Source organism: Patella vulgata, chromosome 5 (assembly GCF_932274485.2).
Source record: "Patella vulgata chromosome 5, xgPatVulg1.2, whole genome shotgun sequence".
Classification (NCBI taxonomy): domain Eukaryota; kingdom Metazoa; phylum Mollusca; class Gastropoda; family Patellidae; genus Patella; species Patella vulgata.
The window spans coordinates 51,527,591-51,552,842 of NC_065883.2; the positions used below are offsets into that span (position 1 = coordinate 51,527,591).

General features: G+C 36.5%; 1 protein-coding gene across 2 annotated transcripts; it reads left to right on the plus strand.

Moving 5' to 3' along the window:
- Positions 1-3,932: 3,932 nt before the first annotated feature.
- Positions 3,933-14,602, plus strand: LOC126821170 (EGF-like domain-containing protein 2). Of its 2 annotated transcripts, none has more exons than XM_050549556.2 (11): positions 3,933-3,989; positions 6,480-6,525; positions 7,359-7,493; positions 7,970-8,107; positions 8,974-9,188; positions 9,635-9,786; positions 10,586-10,728; positions 11,171-11,258; positions 11,501-11,669; positions 12,327-12,459; positions 13,668-14,602. In XM_050549556.2, the coding sequence occupies exons 2-11, from the start codon at positions 6,480-6,482 to the stop codon at positions 13,862-13,864; spliced, it is 1,416 nt and encodes a 471-aa protein (XP_050405513.1). In that variant the 5' UTR covers positions 3,933-3,989; the 3' UTR covers positions 13,865-14,602. The 2 variants fall into 2 exon arrangements, with proteins under 2 accessions (XP_050405513.1, XP_050405512.1); XM_050549555.2 differs by lacking the exon at positions 3,933-3,989 and adding an exon at positions 5,000-5,068.
- The last annotated feature ends 10,650 nt before the right edge of the window (positions 14,603-25,252 follow it).

Below are 25,252 nucleotides of genomic sequence, written 5' to 3' on the forward strand. Positions count from 1 at the left end.
TAAACATAATAAATAAATGGGATAATACCAATGTAAATCAGTCTGATATCAAAAGAGCTGGTCAGATTGTAGATACGATAAATATGCGTGAGTTGCACGAAATTTACTCACATAAAAAAAATCGTAATGAAATAATTACTTATTTATGCATCGACTAAATGTATTTATATATATTGTAAACATTGTAAAGAAGTGTACACTAATGTACGAATAAATGTGAAATAAAAATAAATAAATTAGTACAGTATAAATTTATGGAATGTTTGTAATTTGTACTAATGTTTATTTCCTAATGTAAATGTAGAATCTTTTTATTTAAAATAAAAATGTATGAAAACTTACAGGAAGTGAATGCAATGGCTAAACAGTAAGTTGACAAATGTAGGTGAACAGGAAGTAGCTAATGTAGGTGAACACTCACTGAACAGGAAGTAGCTAATGAAGGTGAACAGGAAGTAGCTATAAATAGATATATGTCAACAGGAAATTGCTAATGTAAACAGACACCAAATTTTCAAATGATCTTGAATTAACTTAGTTTTAACAAAATGCCCAAAAAATAGGATAAGAAACTTACAGAATATGGAAATAATGTCTTAAATAATACTATACAAACAATTTATTGAATAATTAAGTAAAAATAAATATGAATTTAATCTAAATACAATAAATATTAAGCCTAATACTGAATCTGAGAAATCAGATTACATTGAAGATAAATAAGTACAGATTTAACCAACCTTTAGATAGATATCCTTAATAATAATCCAAATTATCCACAATATGAAACACAACATATAACAGAAATAAAGTTAACGTCACTGCACTGCCACGTACTATCTGTTGAACTTGACGGAGATCTCGCAAACGCGCACGCGTGTGAGCTCACTGTTGAGATGTTTCTGCTAGCCTAGATATTTCATTTCACACCAGTACTGCTGTTTCATAACCATAAAACATTACCATATATCGGGCCCCAAATGTTGTAGGGGGTCAAATTATTCTAACAAAGATGACACACACAAGGGTTCAGTTCTAATTTATTTATTCTATGATTAAATTAGCATTGTGACCATATTAAAATATTCATCAAAGTAAATATAACCACTCTTCCACATTCTAAGTATTTCAACAACGGCGTAGCGCCGAACAATTATTAATAATTAAGCGTGATTTCAGAAAGAATTAAAACAGATTCATTAGATTGCTGAATTACTGGAACGCTTTTATAACGCGCCGGCATATTTTCCCTTTCCGCCACTATATAAATACGTACTTCCGGTGAAATTGTTCTGAATCTGAATTAGTCTCTATCATCCAGAAAAATATTCTACAAAGACTATGAAGTTAAGTAACCGGGAAAAATTCTGACTTATTTGTTTTAAACGAAAAGAATTAATAATATACATAGAAGCAATATCGATGCTAAATTAAATACATGGTATTATTCTTTTGTAAAAAATTTACAAACCTGCGTTCCTGTATTCTGTGACAATTATATTTTTTTTTAAATATCAATTCTAAAGTACTCTGTTGGTGCTTACTTTACTACAGGGCTAAATTAGCGTATGTTCAGATATCTAACTGAATGTCGCTTATATACTCTTCAAAAAACGTAGGGGATATTCAGAAACAATACAAAACTGCGGAAATGCACTGCTTTTTTTTATTAGAGGTAACCAGTGTATATAAATAACAGGCCAATTGCCTACACATGAACAGTTCATATGGGCGGCTTATCTGACGGCCCAATTTTAATCGAAAAGAGATACACTGGCAAAAGTGAAAATGGAAGTTTTTGATTTTTGTCTTAATAATGAGTAAGTGCTCCACCAATCCTCAGACATTCAGCAATTCGTCGTGGCATGCTCCTAATCAACCGCCCAATCACGATTTGGGCAATTTGACCCACCCCCCTTGCAGTGGCACGGCCAATTCTGATTGGCCGTTTGTCCTCGATTTCGCAGGACCTGTGTACGAATGTATCGATCCTGGGCTTGTGTAGTGGCTCTAGGACGACCTGAACGAGGTCTATTAGGTCTATTATCAACATTGTATGTTTGTTGGTTCCGGTTCCATAGTGTGCTGGTCACAGACTGTAACACATTCAGCATGTTGGCTATTGCTCCCTGTGTAGAAACCATTTGAAGCATGCCAATAGCACGTAGACGTTCATCGTGTTAGAGACGTCTTATTGCAAATTAAACGTAATACGCTAAACAGCAAATCTTATGCAAGAACCGATAGGAAAGCAAACATGGATAGGATAAACCAGCAAGCGGCAGCTTTCATCAACCCTTCCTTGAAGTGTCAAATTTGACCATGAACCCCTCCCACGTGCATGGCGCTATTGCGTGTCGCATGTGCACCTCAGTGGTTCTGTTGGGGCGATAAGTTCTTCATCTGTGAATATTCTCTCAAAGCATGTCAAGTGTCCATGACTATTTATCATATCACAATATGCATAGGTATTTGCATTTATATCAAAGAAATAATTTGTCTCCCAGAATGAAGTATGGCTAACATGGAAAACCATTATAAGGTATCCGAACAATAAATCGATTATGAGATACATCTGGAAGAATAATTAAATTATATAAGATATAAAAACCTGCAAACCTTATTGAAAATTCGATTTTAAAAATTTGCTATATTATAACAAGGACTTGTGAGCTATGAATAATTCTCGAATATTTTCGTATTTTAAGGGATGTCCTGTGTTCTTACATAGAAAGATAGACTACAGAAGTGTTAAGAAGTTTTGGGGTCTTTTTATAGTATGCGCACAGGCGTACCCCGAGAAAGAATGGACACCAAAGTTACACATCAAACTGCAGAATTAGGACCCGTTCTCCTTATCCACATACATGTAGATTCATTCTTATACGCCCACATTGAAATGCGCTCGTATATTGTCTTCGCCCCGGTGTCCACAATAGCTTGTGGATGCTCTAGACGCTAAAGTTAATATTCGATTGACTTCAAATTTATACATCTTGTTTAAGGTCATGAGACGAAGAAGCCTAGTGATTTTCAACGATATTTGATAATTACTGCCAGAGTTATGGCCCTTGATCACTTTGAAAAATCTTGTGGACGCTCTAGAGGCTAAAGTTAATATAAATTGTTTAAGGTCATGAGACAAACAATCGAAACAAATTCTAATGTTTTCTGATAATTACTGCATGGGTTATTACTGGTAATCACATTTTCATGTGTTGTAAATGTTTTCATTACTGACAAAAGAAAAAAATATGCGACAGCACTTGTTGACTTACCGGACGACTTAGCTGCTGTGGGCGTATTTTTCGTGGCCTGACAACCTATTTTTTTTACTTGTCTAAGCGATTAAAATAGTCTCGAGTTTCTTTTCGTCTGACACGCTCGATTGGGTTATTTCGAAACTGGTTATTATTCTTGACCCAGCAGTAAAAGCCCAGCTAGTAATATCAGTCCCTGTTATAAATAGTTCACCGTTCTTAATTATAACTTGTCAGATAAATGTAGACTAAAATAACACATTGTCACGATTATGTCCTTAAACCGATTTATTACACCGAGCATGAATACTTTTTTTCCGGTTCTTTTAGTGGGAATGCGAATTTTAGTTTTTAATGGAAGACTATTGCGGCCATTGTTTATAATTTCGAGGGCGAAAACGCGCTGATTTGCAAAGCCAACGACGAGAAAGCGAGGTAAAAATAATCTCGTCTCCTCGGGGCGAGATACTCGCATTCTCGTCATGTCGCAATAAGCTTCCATAGTTTTGTGCTAGCGTCAAAGGATAGGTCTTTGGATACTGACTAGGCGTTCACTGCTGAGTCAACGATCAATCAACCCATCAATCAATTAGAAGTTGATTTATGTGTTGTAATTAGGTTATACCTACACACCTAAGACAACAATATTTTATATTTCAGAACAGACAATAACTCAGAAAATAAATACAGGTGTTTACGGTTACTTTGCCCCAAATTGTTTTTCATGAGGTTTGTAGTTTCTACTTCCTAGCATTTCTAGTTATACTGAGTAAGGTTCTGGAAATAATACCGAAATGTCAGTGTTGGAATTTGTCCACAGAAAACCACATCAAGGTCGAGATACAGGGCCTTGGGAATGAGAAAAAGGTTTAGGGTCGGCGATTATGACTTGAAACAATAGGGTTGGTCAGGTAACCGTATGTATTTATATATTTTGGCCGTCAGAAATTTTAATTATATAAAATATGGAAGTGCAATACAATTAAAACCTTTATATTTGTGTATATAATTTGTATTATTATATTTCATTGTTTAATCAGAAGAAAGGTGGTAATGTATATATAATAACAAGAACCGTGTGTGTGTTTGGGGGGGGGGGGAATATTAATTATTTTTATTATAAGATATTAAATCAATTATCTTATTTATTTTCGAGCTTTGTTATTCTACTGGTATACTTTTGTCCATAGCTTAATCAAAATTACTAAAAAGGATCATTGAAAAGATCCTCTGCAGGTAGTGAGACCTGGTAAGGGGGGCAGCGCAGATTCATGAAACAAGGGGTCAAATTGTCACACAGTTGAGATGTTTCAAAATGACCTTTGTATTTGGAGGACGGTGGTAACAGATGAGAGAGAGGGTATTCCAGAAATAGTCGGAAAATCCCACCCGTGCTGACCCCAGCGTTTTTGTTCCAAGATGTGTTGTTATGCATTATTATAATGACTGAAGTGGTAATACGCGGATAATTCAGATTATTTAAGATTAACCGTCTCAGATGCATGTATGATATCAGAATGAATTTTATGATTTCAGAAACTGCATACTAGCTTATATTAATATCGTAAAAGTCCACACCATTATCGCACTTAAGCAGTGTATTACAATATAATATATCAACCCTTCTGAAATGTATCCATTGTACAATTATGTGATTTCTTTATTGCCTTAGGCTATTGCCTGCTTTATATAAATAAGACATTGTTCAACAAAATATATATTTCAAGTTTGAGATATATTCCCACTATGAACATTATAAAAACCTAAGTCGTACATTTGACAATTTTGAATTAAGTAAATTAAGTAAGGTAAGTTCCTTAAATTAAATATTCTGTTTCTACAATATTAATTGACTTTAATAATGTGTTCACGATTTAGTGAAGTGCCATCGCTGTTGATTGTTACTGGAAACAGCGCCAGATTAAAGAGGTTGGGGTGGCTGTGCTGCAACCCCCACCCCCTCCCAAATTATTATTTTTTTTTTAAAATACAGTACAATAAATAAACATGTCACATGTAATGACAGAGTTAACAAGGGAGGCACACAAGTTTCACAGCTATGACAAGGCAACCAGGTGGGGTGGGTACTGACATACAAATCGCATTTTCTGTGTGTTTGACGGAAAATTGTTGATGCAAGAGATCCGGTGACATTTTTTCATCCAGGGACTCCATGCAAATGCACAATTTCGATCACAAATTGTGGGGATGTACCCATGTTTAAATTCTATGCGGTGAACCTAATTTCATTGGATTGTTGATCGTGACATACGGAAAAAAATATCATGGAAATATTGAATTTTCTTTATTAAACTATGGAATTATCTCCCGTTTAGGATTCTGACTATACAGACTCTTATACCCCCGTCAGACCAGAGTGGCGTCCTTACCTCGCTGATACGGCGACGGAAAATGGTTTTAGAGCGCGTTAAGATCGCCATAAGCGTGGTGGAAACGTCAGCTATCGTGCTGTGGTCGCCAATGATCGCCAAGTCACGGCGTTTGTTTTGAGTATGTTCAAAACAAACGCCAAGGTTCTGCGATCTGAACTGGAAAGCTATGAGAACACGATTGTTTTCAACTTTTTAATTTTTTGGGACATTTTCGCGTGTTGTGTTCACGTTTGCCGGCGAGCTTGTGCATTTTCTGGTCGCCGTACGGTCGCAGCAGCGCAGTAAGGGCGCCACACCGGTCTGACGGGGCCATTATCGATATATTTTAGTGATTAAAATAGGTAGTTATTTTTGCGCTACAGCTTCATAGAAACGTTTATCCTAGTCGCGCTGAATTATTAAAACCTTGCCAACAATCTTGGATTTCACGATGACGCCATTCGTTGATGGATTGCTTAACCCCTAAAACATAGGTCAGACATGCCACCGGAACACGAATAGCAGGGGCCTGATGGTCGGCGGCCATCTTGGGCGCAATCTTGAATTCCATCCTTCTTTCCCATGATCCAGAGTAATCTACTATGCTATTTATTTTACCTCCCACGGTTACAAGAGCCTAATTGAGGGATATATAAATGCCCCCACCCCAACATATCAGCCAATAGACTAACAGCTGTTTTAAATAGCTTGAAAACAATGCCATCCTTGAATGTTTTTTTTAAACTACGTCATGTTTTTAAAAAAAAAATCTCATGAATAGGCTAGAATACGTTATGTTTTATAGATTATGGCTAATATATTATATTTACACGGTTTCATGTTTCAGATGTTGAGGCCAATTAATTTAAGTATTCTATTAACACTATGTGTATGTAAGTAGACGATTTTATATTTTATTATTTTGTTTTTTATTAATGCACTTTTGCTGCTTTTTGTATTGTATGCACACCACATCCCGGTGACAAGATACTGTTACAAGAGTTGGTTGAGATTAAGGAACACCTTTGTTACATTTGAAATCTGAGGTACATTAAGCTGTTGGGGATTGCTAAAATGAAATATATGAGAATGCCAACATAGTTTCCAATGTCTTCTCCTTACACAATGTATTCACTGCAATCACGTTCGTAATGGTGTAAATAACAGTACGTTGAAACACGATTGTCTGAAATCTCGCATTCGTACTTAAAACAGGATGTCACTTCTTGTAATTTTAATCTAACCATATGAAAAATTATAACCTATCGATTATCAATGAATTAAAGGCCATAGAAAAAGGTATTCTATCGCAACATGGTCATTTAGTCACTTAAACTTGTGTCGTAGTTTGACTCGGTACACGGTTTGCCCAGTAACTTATATCTTTGAAATATTTGCAAGTAAAATGGTATACATACGTAATGTACAATACACTACTCTATAAGTCTGATTAAGTATAGTAATGATAAATAATAGAGAAAAAAATAGAAAAAGAAAGAATTATAGAAATTGTTAATAGCGGAGTTGTTGCAAAGCTCTTTAGAGGAGTGTGTCACAAAGTCAATGAAAACAAAATGGCTCCGTGTGAAACAGGAGCCAACTAACTATGTAACTGTTCCCATGCATGGTACCGAGTCAAACCTCGACACATGGGTATTATTTCCAAACTACATGTAACTTATTTTCCTTAAATTAAAATGAAAATATAATACGACTTATTTTACAGGTGTAAGAAGTGTGTACTTCGACTGCAAAAGGAGTGACCAGGAATGTATAAATCCCTATTCCTGTTCAAATACAGGGACATGTGTCTGTGGATCTCAAGCATTTGGTACACAATGTCAATTTCCTATCACAGAGTGTAAGTTAAAGACGTTTTACATATCTGAGTGTGTGTTTATGACGAATTGTCTGTTAGTTCATTTGGTTTAAATAGGCCATTCCATTATCTACACGGTGCAAATACTTTCAGAGTTTTAAAAACAAGAATTGCACCAGAAGGCCAACGGACATATTCCTTATATAAATTTAAAACAATATAAATAGTAGTTTAAACAATTAAAATACAATCTGGGTTAGATACCATTTTGGCACGGTATTCAAGTATAAAAATGAGTTACCCAGCACCAATGGGTAAATTCTAAGACTAGATGGCGGAATGAGAAGAAATAAAAAAAGTAATCGTTATACCTTAACTTTTAATAATATTGCGCTTTTAACACATTATGTTGTAATTTAATGCTAGTTACAGAGTTTGTAAACCAATTGTATTTTTTTTATTTTGAAACGATTAAAAGGGTTTGGATTAAGTCACCGTTTTCATTGATTATTTTATAGATTCTGAAAGGGTAAATATGGCGGAATGTGAATTTACATGTTTAAATGGTGGCCGATGTATAACACAAACATCGACTAACACAGACACATGTTTATGCACTGATACATTTTATGGTGATTTTTGTGAGAGCAGGAGAGGTAAGCTGATTGACAGTCCACGTTTAATATAGTTATTTAAGGAAGCGAATTTCTGTAAAATAAAATTGAATAATTCTGGTTAAAAGGCCCTTAAACGTTTATGGACCTACTCGTCATGTGCAGATATCTGAATCTCTGTGAGTTTTCACGTGGGGTTGTTCGCAAGTTCCCAAATTCCTTGCAATATAACTAACTGCATGACTATACATATATGAAGTTCGTAAAGTGAGTTAATATGACCTTAATCGGTTCAGTATTGACCTGAGAGCAGAATGCAATTTCAAATAGAGATGCTTCAGAATTATGATCGCCATTATGGTAGTCACAGTTTAAAATTATCTACCATAATGATGAGGCATCTTTGTTTACATTTACCAATGTCTGTCATTTATTGAGTTGAGTGATTGGGATTTCGATCAGATGATGATATTTGAGGAGGTTTACAGGTTTTCTCTCATTGCTGAAAACCCTGACATGCAAGCGAATTATTAAAATTGAGATACACCAAATCCCACCCAAGTGGACGTTACCAGGCCTCTCTCTATCTCTCTCTTGAAACCGTGGCGCATTTCACCTCGTGTTATAACAACAGGCTCTCACGAATTTGGTGACACAAGCCCTTTGGTGTCACCAGGACACCACTTATAGCAGACGGCACTGTGGTAATTTTTGAAGTTATAGCGCAAATACTCAAAACAAAACAAAATACAGATTTGTTTATAAAATCAAACAGTTTTTCTGCTGAATCAATTCTTTAGTATTTAGATATTAGTGCTCGGTATTGTAATTCGTATATATGTAGTTAGATTTGGATGTCTTAGATCCATAAACAAATTCTTTAACATTTTTATAACGCTATTTTTCAGCCGAAGCCGTGTGTACCGGGAACACAATGGACATCTATATTACTCCATACCCAGTGTTCGGTGGCATTGTTTACGTTAGATATAATAAAACAGATCCTGAATGTCAATTCGGGCTAACAGAGTCTGGATCTCTAAAAACATACAACTTAACTCTTACTACAAGTGCAAATAGTACAGGCGATTGTTCACTAGAAGCAATGCTGAACACGCCATCGGTGAGTCTTTAGGCGCAATTGAAACCATTCATGGGTTTTGGGCAAGAAGATAGAAATAAGAAATGTGCTTGTCTGTTGAGCGTGTGAAGTGTGTGTGTTGGTGGGTGTGTGTGTTTGTGGGCGTTTGTGGGTGTGGGTGCGTTTAACCGTGGGGGTGGGGGTGGGGGTGGGGTGGTGTTATTTTTCTAGCATATTTTGTTTGGCAGTGTATGTTTTACCTTTATACACATAGATCTTGTTTTTGTCCCTTTTTTCAGTTAATTGCCCATTATTTCTATTTACAATCCCTGAGTAATATTTAATATTTTAAGAAAATTATTTTCTTGGGGTGTAAGCAGTACTGTATTCAATTGTAATCAATAAGTGCATATTATTAGGGTTTTTCAGGGCAACAGTCTCCGTTTATTGATTTCTCTTGTGGGTTTAGACTGTAAATTTTATTTCAGGCGGGCGATGTTACATACAACGTCGATATCATCATACAGGGTTCACTATTTGTGACAGCACCTGACATATTGGTAAAAGCAACATGTGTTCATTTGAACTCCGGCGTTTCATCTCTAAACAGTGACTTAAGTACTATAACCGTTGACGAAAGGTTAGTATATCCTTCAATTTCAATGACCAATATCAATTCGGTTGTCATTTTATGCTACCACATAAATTTCAAAGGTTCTTGAAACATCTCCATGAAGGTAGTACACACAGAGTACACATGTGGCAAAGAAAATGCGAAAATTGTAACATTTGCAACGGCGACTTTATGGCGTCTTCACCACGACCCTCGCGTGTCTGCCACGACCCCACCAAGTGTTCGGAGTCCTTATGGCGTTGTTATGGCGATGTTACGATGATTTCACCACTGTTGCACGATTGCACCACGTCCTCATGGTGCTCCCAGTGCGCCTATGGTGATCTTAGGAGTTGCCACTGCGTTTATGAAGTTCTTAATACCACCATGGCGCGGTTACAAAGCTTGCATTACGCTCCTATGGCGACCATGCTTTTCATGTGCGACTTAATATAAAATCAGGCGATTCAAAGTTCATATACCATAATCATTTTGAAATTTCCAAAAATCGGACCAGCTTATATAGTCGCCGTGATCACGTAGTAGAAAGAAACGTGCAATCGCGATACACGTAAAAGACGTGCGGTAAGAGCCCCATGAGCGTGATTATAGCGCCGCGGGTTTTTCGATGATCGCCGATGCCAAGCCAATAGATCTCATTAGAAACGCCAAAAGCGCGGAGAGGTCGTGACGAGCGCGCCGCGAGAACGTGATACAATCGCACGGGCATATTCTTTTCTAGTTTTGCATGGTTTGAATTATTTTCATTGTTAATTTTCAACTCTATGGCAGGCACTTTATAGTATTCTTTTTTATTTTCACAAAGAGCTCCGCAAGCAAATGACATTGTATCAACGACATATGAACCTGTAAAAATGGATATTCAAAACGCTTTTGGAACAAAGATTACTCCTCCATTGTTTTTGGACAAACCATTGAGACTGTTCTTCCCACTTTCTGATACCCAAAGTAAGTACGATATGTTACACGTCATTTTGTTACCATACACCATACTTCGAATTGTTTACATCATGTCCCCAGAACTAATCTAAATGTAACGTTTTCCATTCAATTTCAATTTAAAATTGTTTGTGATTTTATATACTAGACTGTGATATTTGTTTTTATTTTTTTATGTAAATATATTGTGATATTATTTAGTTTGTCTGCTAAATGTTACCATATTGGTTGGTGATGACATGCCATTTTATTTCTCAGTTATGTGGTAATTTCTTGTTGTTCTGTGAGCACGATTCTTCATAACCTGACCGATTTTACAACCAGCTTAGGCAGAACAGGAAGTAGAACAGGAAGTATATTTTCAGTACGGATTGGAAGGAACGATTCAGCAGAGAAGTTTAACCATGTGCTTGATTTAGGACTTTTATGAGTGTTTTCTATTTGATTTCAGAATATACCAAACTGATACTGATGAAATGTTACGCAATACGTGGACCGGATATTACCCCACAAATTAACGTAACAATAATAGACAATGGGTAAAACATCTTTATAAAAGTTTATAAAACACTCAATGAAATATGATCAGATTTTCTATAGAACATATTCTGCTATGTACTTGATGTAATCATCCTTTATTTTACGCCTTTCATGTTTCCAATTAAACGACCAAGTGTCCTTTCTCTCTTGTGCTTGAACAGTAATAATCTAATATAGTATGTCGGTGAGCTAGTTGGCCAAATATTTGTAGCAATTCGGTTAAATGTGTTTACACTTACAGTTGTATAACCAAAGAAGGAAGATATATTGAATCTCGTGAAGGTATAAAGTATACCATAAGTCCTCCGACTGTATCCTTCTACTTTAAAGCCTTCAAATTCCATCAGTCACCTGTCGTCTTATTTGAATGTAATGTCAAAGTATGTAGACCCGAAGAAAACTGTGAAGTAGTGAGTACACATTTTTTTTATCTCCAAAACAACGGACATCAATTATATAAGTGCAAGATTTATGATTATTGAATAAAATGTTGCAGTGAGCCTCAATGTGATCTTAGGTGTTCTAGAAAGATCGCTAATGCGCGACCCCCCCCCCCCCCCATTACTTAGGCAGGCACTATAGATGAAAATAGTATTTTTTAACGTAACCCAACGAGGTCTACAGTCTATTTAAGCAATGACATACTGATCAATCTTTTTGCTAGGATGAGTTTGAAAAATCAAGTGATCCCAATTTCAGTGGTATCTACTGATAAGTTCATAGCTACTGATAAGTTGATAAGTTCTTTATTTAGTTTGATTCATTCTATGCGTTTATGACTAGTCTGTCTACGGTTGTATTCTGTTTGCTTCCCATGTTTTTATTTTGCAAAATTCAAATATTTTTCATTATATATAGCCAGGTGTGCCGCCATTTTTTCATGTGTTCCAAGGTGAGCTGTTTGGCAAAAAAAGTTGAGAACCACTGAGCTAATAATATGATGTTCACCCGTATGAGCATGTCCAAATGATATAGGTACCTGGCGACAACGTTAGAGTGCCTCACTAAGTATATTAGTATTGTTTCAACGACACAATCTTTACCTGATCGGATTTATTCACTTACAGCCAACTTGTGGTGCAAGAAAAAAGAGAAGCGTAAAAAATGTAGGAGATAGTAACAATGAAGAAGTGATACTACATCAATCTTTGACTGTACTTGATGCGTCTGATCCTGTTGATCTACAGGCTTCTCCTACAGGTTAGTCAGTTAAAGGAGCTAAGTCTCTAACTCAATCAATATTTTCTATAATATTCGAAATTAAAACACGAATTAGAATTCAATCAATATTGATGTTGTTGTCTTGTCGTGAAACTATAGGATCCTAATATCCAATATTTAAGTCACAATTAACATTTTATAATCAGTACAAGAATCGTGTCCCCAATGTTTGCGGGTAACATTTTGTAATTAACAGATAAAAACATATCCTACAAGACAATGTGGAAGTAATTGGCAAAGGCTGATTCACAAACGACAGAATATTAATTTAAATAAAACGTTTAGAATGCGCTACGGCGGCGTAATTTGAACTGTTCACGTATTCACCGAACGTAATTGATTAGAAATTAAACTCACTTGAATATAAATCACTTTACATACATTCATATTACATTAATATGTGCTTTTAGAACCACTTTGTCTATTTCAAGATTCCATAAAATAGCTTCATGCGCCCTTTAATTAGTATTTGAACTTTGGGACCTTATAAAGAGTGCCCCACTATAAATAAATATGTCCAAATATCTCGACAATTACACCACAATATTTATATACATGTATATACCAATCCTTAAATCTGTTTGGCACATTTATAGTCACTAAATAAACGACCATGTTGTACTTAATAAGCTATGACCATTTAACCATCCATAAATAATACACTGAAAAATTGTTCCGAATGTCGTCCATAACATCCGGGCACTTTTGAGCAAAATATAGGTTACGTGCCAACGTTTTGAAATTAGTCTCGCTTAACCAGTCTACCGACCATTTTCCGTCTGATTGACTAGCCGGGATAATCAAGACTACTTTTTTACGAAACATGACAGAAAGCTGGAACAAGAAATTTTAGTAGGGAAAATTTTCGAAACATGGGGCACACTACCTTATTAAAGAAATTATGATTTTGGACATGGTATTATATGAATGACTAGTACAGTAGCAATGGTGTTTATACAGAAGTACAGCTATTTCCGAAACCCGGGTTACCTTTCCCTTTTGTGAGTAAGACTGTACAGAAAAGGATAAATATATATTATATAGTCTACGCCGTCGGAGTTTGTCAAAGTGATCACTATGGTGATCACCACCCAAATATTTGCACCCCCTCCCCCAACCACAAAACAAAATCTAAGTGTGTGTGATGTAAAGGCGTTACGTTTATGACACGTTCTTTTTTTCCATAGGCAAAGCCACAGTTGCTGTACCGGGTGCACCCAGACCTGCCGCTGATGTTGCTGCTGCAGAGAACTGTTTTCAGTCGGTGGAAGTAATGGTCAGCTTGGCTATTCTTCTTCTTACTGTAGTAGCGTTGATGTTGGCGACACTGTGTATAACTGTAAAATTCATGAAAGTGAGATCACAGGTTAAAGTCGTCGGTTAGAAATCCATGAAACAGCGGTTAAAAAAGTCAATTCCACGTGCTTGTCTCTTTATACAGTTGAAATAATTATAAATTTGACACAAGCCCTAAGTAAAAGCGAATGTCGAGAAATCTCTAATTTTAATTAATAGAAATACTAAAGAGCTTTCCTTTTGTTAAAATGTTACATATGAAGATATGAATTTATGCTGCTTTTGTCGGGTTTGATGCTTTTATTAAATTTCCTTATGTGTGATCTTTGTACGCTTTCATTATGACCTGTAGTCCTTGAAACCCTACAACTATGACGCTTTATACATTTGCAAAACTGACGGCGGTGCCTGATTTACCTACATTTAGGCATGGCAGTTTGGTGGCTAAGACCTCACAATCTAGGGGACCTCCATCACTGTTTATGCCAGTAACTGATATTTCTGCATTCATAAATTTCTTTTAATTCTTCCCTCTTTTGCCCAGTAGGGGCAAAAAAGTAGGGTGTTAAACCCATTTCATTTCATTTCTAATTCCTCCATATTAAAACATCGACTTTTTTAAATGGCAACCACAAAAATATCCATAAGCTTTGAATATTCTAAACCGTGTAGTGTATTGTTCTGAATAAATCATCAAGACTTGAAGTATAAAAATAAACATACAATCTAAGGGAGCTAATCGTTACACATTTCCAACATTACAAGATTGTAGTCACATATTATATTTATTAAATTTTATGATTTGTTGGGAGTCATGATTTTTGGCGAGCTGGATAAGTTCAAGTGTGAATGATTGTTTACTTGTACAATTATGTTTTGTTGGAAAAAAATAGAATATTGTCGAAAGACTAATAAAAAAAGGGAAAGTACTGAATTTTCCGTATTAACGGAATTGCAATCGAGCGGCGTGGAATTTAAGTTCTGTTAAGAGTTCCATCAGTAATGACAGCAGAATCGTGACGTCATCAAACTGTTTCAGACGTTGTGAGACAGGCCACAGATCACTAATCCCCATTTATTTTAATGTTAATTCTTGTCTCTTAAACAGGCTCTAACTTTTTCCCAAATTTTCGTTGGGTAGAACGCTTTTACCACAGATGGGGCAACATGTGGCAACCTCTTGCCAAAAAGCACGTATGAGGTTCTTCGTGAAAAACTTAAGATATACAAGCTGGAAGTAAAGACAAGTAAACATGCAATTTTCGGCCCTACATTTCAACCTAACCAACCTCTCAACTCTTGTATCCTTCCGCCTCAAAATTATGAATAGTCACCAAAACCTGGTAGAAAATGTATTTTCAAACCCTTTTCTTCGATTCTACACCAAAAAGTCAACAAAAATTGCCATGCAAAAGGGTGAAAAATGAAAAGGGAGAGAAGGACTAAAAATAGCTTTGGCCCTTGTTTCGTGGGTGACGGGGTGACGGCGTAGGCATATTTGGTGAGCTGTGTCCTATATAGGGGTGAAATTCAGGTATCACCAAAATGCCTTTTTATATGCTTTCTATGTGTTCTGGCACAGGTGAAAGAAACTCAAAATCAAAGAATAACCGCAAAAATGATGGCCCTTGAAGTATACATGCTGCTTTATGTATAGCGGTGCACCTCAGGTGGTCCATGGGCCTTTTGTGCTAAAATTAAAAACATTTTCTTATTAAAAGCAGTATTGGAGTTCTGTGAAAACATCAGACAAGTTACATACAAATTACACAGAAAACACTCATAATCTGGATATTTTTTTTTTCAAAAATATAATTTTTTACTGCCATGTCAGGAAAAATGTACAAAATTTACATGTAGCATCTTTTACCCCCCCCCCCCCCAATAATTTTCCACTTTTTAGATAGCGAGACTGGCAATAAATATATTTTTAGAAACCTTGGACAATATGCAAACAGATAAATCACACATCAGTTGCATTGTTTGTGATATTAGAGATCTATACTGAAACATGTATCCCCACCCCCTAAACATGTCACTAATCTTTGGTTGCAGAACTAACATTCCCAAAGGAATCTGCCTAACAGCTATGTTTTACCATCCCCGACTAGCATATGTACATGTAAACTAAAATATGTGCATAAAATATAAATTATGGTTAAAAATAGGCCTTGACGAAAGATAAAATACAATATTTGGTCTATGACCACCCCTCTCTAACAAAAGAGTCACAGAATACACACTTTTTACAAATTTTGGAATATTTCAATGTTTTCAACATCTCAAAGCTCAGAGGCATTATACAAGTCTTTATTGTAATTCTTGTGCTGAAGCAAGATGTCTGGACCTTTACATCAATTTCCTGAAAAAATGAAGTCAAAAAAGTAGTTATGACAGAGTTGACAACATAAAGGAGGCCTGAAAAGGAGCAAAATTAACATTTTACTGTTCTATAAGTAACATAAATGCCTCAATCACCACAAATCCTAGATTTTGATAAGAAAATATTGAACATTAAGCTGACATTTACACATAGACACCAGTTTTATATCAGGGTGTGGTCTCATTGGCTTGAAATGTCTCAGGGTTCTAAGTTTGACCTTAAACCAAAAGGGTTAAAAATTCGTGAAATGTACAAAATAACTATTTATTGACGAAAAATAACATTCCTAGCTGTAATTCAACCACAAATTCCAATTACAATCATTTAAATGTCAACACGGGGGCAATTAATTCTCTCAAAACACATCAATAAAAAAGGGTGGGATGGGGCATTTATAGCCTTTCTTAACGGAATTGCGGGGTGAAAAATGTCTAGAAAGACTGGAATATTGCTTTCTAAATGAAGGAAATGCAAGAATTTAAGGTTTTAAAGAAAACAAAAAATGCTTGTTCTGGGTAAAATAGTGGCAAAATTGAGCCAAATCCTGTTTTGAACATTTTGTACAAACCCATCTCCTGTACATTATTAACTCAGTGTTACCAATCTTCAAACTTATAGATCCCATCTAAGTTATATTAGCAATAAGAATAAGGGTATGTTTGACATTTTGACTCATTTGAGTAGTCATGAAAGGATTAATTTCCACATCAAAATGGGGGAAATTTGGAGATTTTCTGTGAAAATTCTTGATTTTTAGACAAAATTTGGTGAAATTACATTACTGTTCACTTTATCTGTGCTTCCCGAGGCTGAATAAGCCAAAATTGGGCATTAAAATATTTTTTTTAAAGTTAGAAATTAAATAAAAACTGAAAATTGAGAAATTTGCAGTAAAATAACAATTTTTGTCCAAACTTTGATTTTTTTTTTAAATTAACTTTTTTTTAGTTTTTCTGTAGTCAACATATTTTATATATATTTTCTGAGAATTTTATCTTCATATTTTCAAAACAAAGGCATATCAGTCACAGCCTTGTCATACACAGGCAGGCCACAGATCACAAATGATTTTCTCTTTGACTTTAATGTTAATTCTCGTCTCTTAGACTGACTCTAACTTTTTCCCAAATTTGCGTTGGGTAGAACGATTTCTACAATAGATGGAGCAACATGTGGCAACCTCTTGCCCAAAAGCACGTATGAGGTTCTTCGTGAAAAACTTGAGATATACAACCTGGAAGTAAAAACAAGTAAACATGCAATTTCCGGCCCTACATTTCAACCTAACCAACCTCTCAACTCTTGTATCCTTCCGCCTAAAAATCATGAATATTCACTAAAACCTGACAGAAAATGTATTTTCAAACCCTTTTCTTCGATTCTACACCAAAAAATCAACAAAAATCGCCATGCAAAAGGGGGGAAAATGAAAAGGGAGAAAAAGACTAAAAATAGCTTTGGCCCTTGTTTCGTGGGTGACAGCGTAGGAATATTTGGTGAGTTGTATCCGATTAGTTGAAACAGATTTATAATTATTTGGCGCATGCGTCCTGCACTTAATTTGCCTTTTTACTCGGTTGTCACAGTTTGTGAGGATGATGGAATTCATAATTCATATTGTTATATTACAACTAATTCCGAAATCATTTAAACCTCCTTATAGTATATAGATATTATTATCTCTCAATTACTTTCGAGTTCCAGATTAATAATGATTTTAAATTATATAACGAACTTCAATACAAATAATTGATCATTCATGAGTGACTGCAATGCTACAACATCAAACATATGGTACATGCAACTTATTTCAAAGTTCTTTAAAATTGGTTTCTTGCAATATGGACTCATTGTCTGAGAACTTGGTGCGAAGTAGACTGTCGTATGCGCAAATATATGCCGACAATCTTTATGCATTGGACCGGAACGTCCTTCAAAACTATTGGTTGCCAACTGGGTTTCCAGCTCACAGTCATAACCCATCTTATTTGGAAACATTGGCTAAGTGGCAAAGTAATACTGTGGAAGGCCGATACCATCCCAGATGACCTAAAGTTACGTAATTTAAGCAAATACGAAACGCTAATTCGCCTAGCGGTTCTCGCAGAATTCCCTCACCCATTTGTCACGTGTCCGCCGCGAAACCGCCTGGGAGCAGCAGGGCTTGTATCCAGAAGGGTCGCGTAACGCCCCTTATTGACTGATATCCGTCAGAGAATATGTTTAGCAACACGGGACTGGACTTTGATCGAATGAAAGAAAATCACGGTTATTACACCCAGAAACACCACCCCTTTCGCTTAGCACGATGGAGGATCAGAAATCTAGTGGAAAGTGTCGCACACGATTGCAAGTAGACCAGAGCCCAGGGGTTCAACCTTCAGGTATTACAAAAACACCCTGACAGACATTTGTAGTGGTGGGGTACACCTGACAGAGCAATGTAATTGCCAGACATTTGTTGTGGCGGGGCATCCCTGACAAGAGTTTTCTAATTTCCAGACCACAGCTAGGCTAGATTAGCTGAAATCTGTACCAACTAAAACAGCTTTGGAGTTGTTCAGTACCTCCATAGGAATCGTGAATGACCACTGCCAGACAGTTTGTGCGGTGTGTTACCCCTAACAGACACGCCCCAAAATGTCACGCCCCCTACTAGGCTGGATTAGCGGACACTACAAATGTCTGGCAAGTACATAGCCCTGTCAGAGGTACCCCACCACCAGAAATGTCTGTCAGAGTGTTTTTGTAATACCTGAAGATGTGGAACACATTTGAGCTAATCGAGCCTAGTTGCGGAAGGCGGGGGGGGGGGGCATGTCATTTTAGGCGTGGAATACCACACCCATCATCAAAAACCCGGCAGACTTACAATCTGATGATACCAGATATACATTCATTGATACCATATAGGAGAAAATTTGTACACTTTTCAGGTAGGTTGACCCACCTGGGCTCCCGCTCTAAAACTGGACATGTTAACCACGAAAGACAATATTTTTACAGGTAATCAATACATTCGCATTTTCATGGAATCGGTTGTTATCTCCCATTATGGCAACTATCCATTCGCAACAAGAACTATTTTTATGGATCTGGGCCTATTTTAAGGGTTTATTGGCGAAGCACGGTTTCCGGTGTTTTGGAGTTCTATGAAAATTTATAAAATTTGATTTCCTATAACACGATATCACGCTTACGCTTTTATAACCAGAATCTAACAGAATTAACATTTACATTTATAACCGCGTGTCAATATCATTAACAGCACAAAGAAACATCCAAAGTAGATCCAAAGGCAAAGGAACTTTCACTGTCACTTGCACCTGAAGATGTCCTGCCATGCAATTTTCGTGCTTTAGATGGATACGTCAACAATACAATCTTCTCAGATTCACAAGGCTATATAAGATTTTTTCAAAACACCGATTTCAGATTTTCAAAGCACGGATTTTTTATCCAGAGGCATGTCCGTGCCTGTAAGCGCGTTAAAATAGGCCCTGACATGGACAACAACCCAAACCCCATCGTTCCCGCGCAGTGCTGGCCTACCTTTAACATAATGTTGCAGTCAGTTCATGAAGGGGGATAACTCTTTAAGTATTGACATAGAGCAATATTGAAAAACCATGTATGTCACACCTTCCCATTTGGAAGTCAAATCCCTAGATTATTGAATTTACATAAATTAGTATCATAAATGGTTATTGTGAACCAGGTTTTCCAGGATTCCTTTAATATTTAGTGACAAAACATGACTTATTTTATCAGCCAATTAGTGACGCCAAAAATGAATCTAAAAACCAGCTATTATTAGCTTTTGTCAGATGCAATATTTTGGGGTTTTGCACTCTTGTTCAAATCATTTTCGGTCGCCATTTTAGATTCATGGGCTATATAGGATTTTGGCTACTTAAACTTCACGATGTGATAGAAGATTGATCAAAGTGTAGAAATCTATGTTTTTAGCACCCATCGAATTCATCATAAGTACACCCATTATCGTATTTGCAAGTTTAATTACTGAAAAAACACAATTCAATCTTGGGGCCACTGATACCATTCCAAAATTCAATTATCGGACATTTCAGCAAAATTCTTCCATTATTTTTTGGGTTTGTTGTTTTCTAAAACTCGTCGATATGTCTAAAAAAGATTGCATAATTTTTGATAGTATTACAGTCGCACAATCTGGTAAGGACGATTAGAGCTACAAACTGGTTCATGTGTGGCATCTTCCAAAACGTTGCAAAAGAGAAAGTAGTATTATGGATATTCTACATATCACGTCCAAAATTAAATGATTTCATAAAAACTGACAAATTATGGATAAGTGAAGAGTTGACAAAGAGACGGCATACCGAGTGATTGATTCATACATTTCAAAGTGCAATCAGTTTTTATTTTTGAATATCTCCATGTATATCTGTCCAACCGATGCATTAAGTACCATATATAGATCTAATGTTGTTTATGGCAGTAAGTTTATTTCTGATCATTGTCCTTGTTTGAGATTGCATATTGCTCTTTAATGACAACCGATTGTTTATTGAAGCATGCATGCATACATTCCTTAATTTGAACAAAAATTTAAAAAATATATTACATGAGTTACATGACATATTGATCAATCACGCATTTAGTCTTGTCTGTCCCGTCTAAGCTCTTCCCGGTCGGTCAGTATAAGCTATAGTTCTGCCTTGTCGGTATTACGCCGATAAGTCCAAATATAAATTTTGTCATTTTTTTATGAAATCATTTAAATTGTTGAAACAATATGTAGAATGGGTATATCCATTTGGTCTTCCAATTACAATGCAAATACCTGTTTTGCTACCATGTCTCTTTCAATAAGAGAATACATGTAAATAATTTTCTATTTGTTTATCACATGTTAATTCTTGTCTAAGTTGCCTGTGGGTTTTATAAATTGATTATCCAATGTGAGCTATAGTTTCTCTTTGTCGGTATTTCTATGGTGGCTGATAGTGGCCATGTTAAATCTCGCCCTTTTCATAACGCGACAACACGACATCACGACAGTATTGACGCAATCATACGACACTTTATTCTGTCGTATCATCGTGTTATTTTTATCGTAACGTCGAGATGTCGACTTATTGTCCTAGTCTCTTTCTACAAGTCACAAAAATACAGCTGTACTCATTACATCATATATAGGCCTAAGTAGTAGATTTGATAAATATAAAAGAGATAGTAGGAAAACGTTGATTAATTATTTGTTTTCTCAAAATAATGAAACATTTTGTGTCCACAAGTGAATTATATTTGGTATTATATTTAAAAAATCTAGAATTACAATAGCAGGACCAAAGTGAGTTAACTAAGTTAATTCCTTGAAGAAAAAGTGGTGTCGGGAGGTATCACACAAGTAAGCATTCATTGCCATGTGTACGACACCCACCAATATTTATAGATGACTGGAGCGATAGTTTAAAAATGATTTCAGAAGACAGGGTGGGAAGGGGATTGTAAAAAAACCAAATCGGGTCACATTCTTTAAAATCACAGCATTATCATAGTGCAGCACGTCACCCCAATAGTTGCAGGAGTCTTTTGTTTTTTTGAATGAGGTGGAGAAAACGATTCACAGCCTGTCATTGAGTCAACTGGCGTGGTTTTGAATCCCCGGTTGTACGTGACAAGGTGTAGGGTCGCCTGTCAAACCTCGTGGGTTTTCTCCGGGTCCTCCGGTTTCCTCCCACTGCTAAAGACCCCTACGCGCAAACGATTTATTGAAATAAAATTAAACCATATGTTAGTCCCGAAATGACCTAATTTGTGTCGAGTGGACGTTAAACCCCTCTCTCTCTCTCTCCCTCTCTCTCTCTCTCTCTCTCCCCCATTTGACATCACTAATGGGATTGAGGCCTAGATGAGTAAAAATAGGCCCAGTAATATCTTCAACTATGAACACACTCTAAAAGCCTCATACCCCCCCCCCCCCCCACGTCACCCAAATAGATGCAGGAGTTTTTTTATGAGGTGGAGTAAACGATTCGCAGCCGTTATTGACCTTATCGCATATAGGCTTGCATCCGTTTGACATCACTGATGGGATTGGGGCCTAAATGAGTAAAAAAAGGCCAAGTAATATCTTCAACTATGAATACACTCTAAAAGCCTCATACCCCACCCCACGTCTCTTATTTAGTTTTACAAATAATTCCAGAATCAATAAAATGGTATCAATGATGTTTGATACAACTGGAAAATAATATGTCAAAAATTGATTAAACATGAGAAATATTATTACATATTGAATCCGTATCAGTGATAACGTACATGTACTCAATATGTTCCTTCCAATGGATCATCATTTAACATGAAACAAGGAAAGCAGCGATCAAGAAAAAGATTTAAAAACACACACATTTCAATATGACAGTAGTGATTCGGTCATGCATTTACATTCGAGAGTGTCATGCTTTCTTTGAAAGTAATGATTGTGCCAAATTTGAACAAAGTCAGTTTACATTCGCGGCCTATAGGTAGAGTGTTGACAGATCAAACGTACAAAAAAACAAAGAAAAAACCAGACCTATAAAAATATATTTCTAAAACTCTTTTAATTTTGAAATAATATTGTTTTCGCGTGTGCTAAGTGTTTCAGCGAATACATGTAGTTACAGAAAGGGTCTTGTAGATTAAGACTATAGCGCATGTGCAGTTTCAAACTTCCGAGACGACAAGTCGACAAGTCGATGATACGACAAAACCAAACTGTCGTATCATCGACTTGTCGACTTGTCGTCTCGGAAGTTTGAAACTGCACATGCGCTATAGTCTTAATCTACAAGACCCTTTCTACAACTATTCGCTAAAACACTTATCACACGTGAAAACAATATAATTTCAAAATTAAAAAAGGTTTAGAAAATATATTTTCATAGATCTGTTTTTTTTAAGGTGTTATCTGTCAACCCTCTGGTATAACTACAGACTGCGGAACTAGATGTTCAAATTTGGCATAATCATTACTTTCAAAGACAGGATGGCATGAAATGAAATGAGATGGAGTTTAACGTCCTACTGTTCTCTCCTAAACTGGGCTAAAGACGACGGGCATACGCCATACAGTGTGCTATGAGGGAATTTTGCCCGGGAAGCGGCGCTACGGCCCGCTCTTATATCGAAATCCAACTGCCAAGGGATCTTTTACGTGCACGCCAATGTGTACACGGGACCTCGGTGTTTCGTCCCATCCGAACGACTAGACAGCTGTCATTGTCAGGCCCTCCGTCCCGCATCACTGACAAGGGGGAACCACGCCGGTAAATCTTGATGAATTTTGTCGGCCAATGCAGGGATCGAACCAATCTGTGAAAAAAGTCGTCTAATATCTCTGTAAAAGATGACTGTTTTCAACACATGCAATCACGTCACGCGGTGTCAATCATTGGACCAATGGCGCGTGCATTGTTTATATAAGACGTAACTGCTTCGGGTAGAATGATGCCTTTTACTCATTTTAATACCCATTTACGCTACATAGGAAATATTTTTTACCTACAAATACTTCAAATGTCTTTATTTATTTTTCTAATACATAAAAAAAAATTTTTTAGAATTAAATTTGTCGGAGGAATAATGTTAATATTGGGGACTCATTAAGTCGCATCGATGTCATTCTTATCAGAGGCCTAGCGAATATTCACTTCTGATCAGTGTGGGATCGAACACCCGACCTCCAGGCTAGCTAGCCAGCGTCTTGCCCACGTAGCCACGCGATCCTCTGAAAGGATGATACTCTCGGGTGTAAATACATGACCGAACCAGTACTGTCATATTGAAGACGGGCATACGCCATACTATGAGCGAAATTTTGCCAGGACAGCGCACTATGGCCTACCATTATATCGAATTCCAACTACCAAGGGATATTTTACGTGCCAGGCCCTCTGTCCAGCACAACTGACAAGACCTCGTCGGAAAATCTGGATGAACTTTCTCGTCCAATGAAGGGATCGAACACCCAGCTTTCGGGTTACCGAACCAACGTCTTACCTGCCTAGACACTGCGACTCCCCCGCAAAATATCAAGCACCAAAAACAATGGATCGAGGCCTAGATGATTACACACTATGAAAGCCTCATACGCCCCCCACCCCACGTCTCTTATTTTGTTTTACAAATAATTTCAGAATCAATAAAATGATATCAATGATGTTTGATACGACTGAAAAATAACATGTATAGCATTGATTAAACAACATAGGTAGTAATGAGAAATATTACATATTGAATCCGTCTTAGTGATAGCGTAGATTTACTCAATACGTTCTTTCCAATAGATCATCATTTAACTTGAAACAAGGGAAACAGTCGATCGAAGAAAACAGATTTTTTTAAAAAAAAAACAGGTTTCAATGTGACAGTAGTGCTTCGGTCATGCATTTACCTCCGAGAGTGCCATCCTTTCTTTGAAAGTAATGATTGTGCCAAATTTGAACAAATTCCATCCAGATTCGCGGCCTGTAGGTAGAGTGTTGACAGATCAAATGTAAAAAAAACAAAAAAAACAAAAACCCCAGACCTATAAAAATATATTTTCTTAAACTCTTTTAACTTTGAAATTATATTGTTTTCACATGTGCTAAGTGTTTTAGCGAATATTTATAGAAGGGTCTTGTAGATAAAGACTATAGCGCATGTGCAGTTTTAAACTTCCGAGACGACAAGTCGACAAGTCGATGATACGACAGTTTGGTTTTGTCGTATCATCGACTTGTCGTGGCGATAAGTCGATGATACGACGACACGACAAAATCACACGATCTTACGACAAAATCACACGATCTTACGACAAAATCACGCGATCTTACGACAGAACAAACTGTCGTAAGATCGCGTGATTTTGTCGTGTCATCGACCCGATTTTGTCGTGCCGTCGTATCATCGACTTATCGCCACGACAAGTCGATGATACGACGGCACGACAAAAAGCGAAACTGTCGTATCATCGACTTGTCGACTTGTCGTCTCGGAAGTTTAAAACTGCACAGTGCACATGCGCTATAGTCTTAATCTACAAGACCCTTTCTATAACTATTCACTAAAACACTTAGCACA

Bases quoted from the DNA above. Each gene is read 5' to 3' on its own strand.
- LOC126821170 (XM_050549556.2), top strand. From the start codon at position 6,480: ATGTTGAGGCCAATTAATTTAAGTATTCTATTAACACTATGTGTAT. The intron at 7,494-7,969 runs GTAAGTTAAAGA...ATTATTTTATAG, and splicing joins TCAATTTCCTATCACAGAGT to ATTCTGAAAGGGTAAATATG. The intron at 12,460-13,667 runs GTTAGTCAGTTA...TTTTTTCCATAG, and splicing joins TCTACAGGCTTCTCCTACAG to GCAAAGCCACAGTTGCTGTA.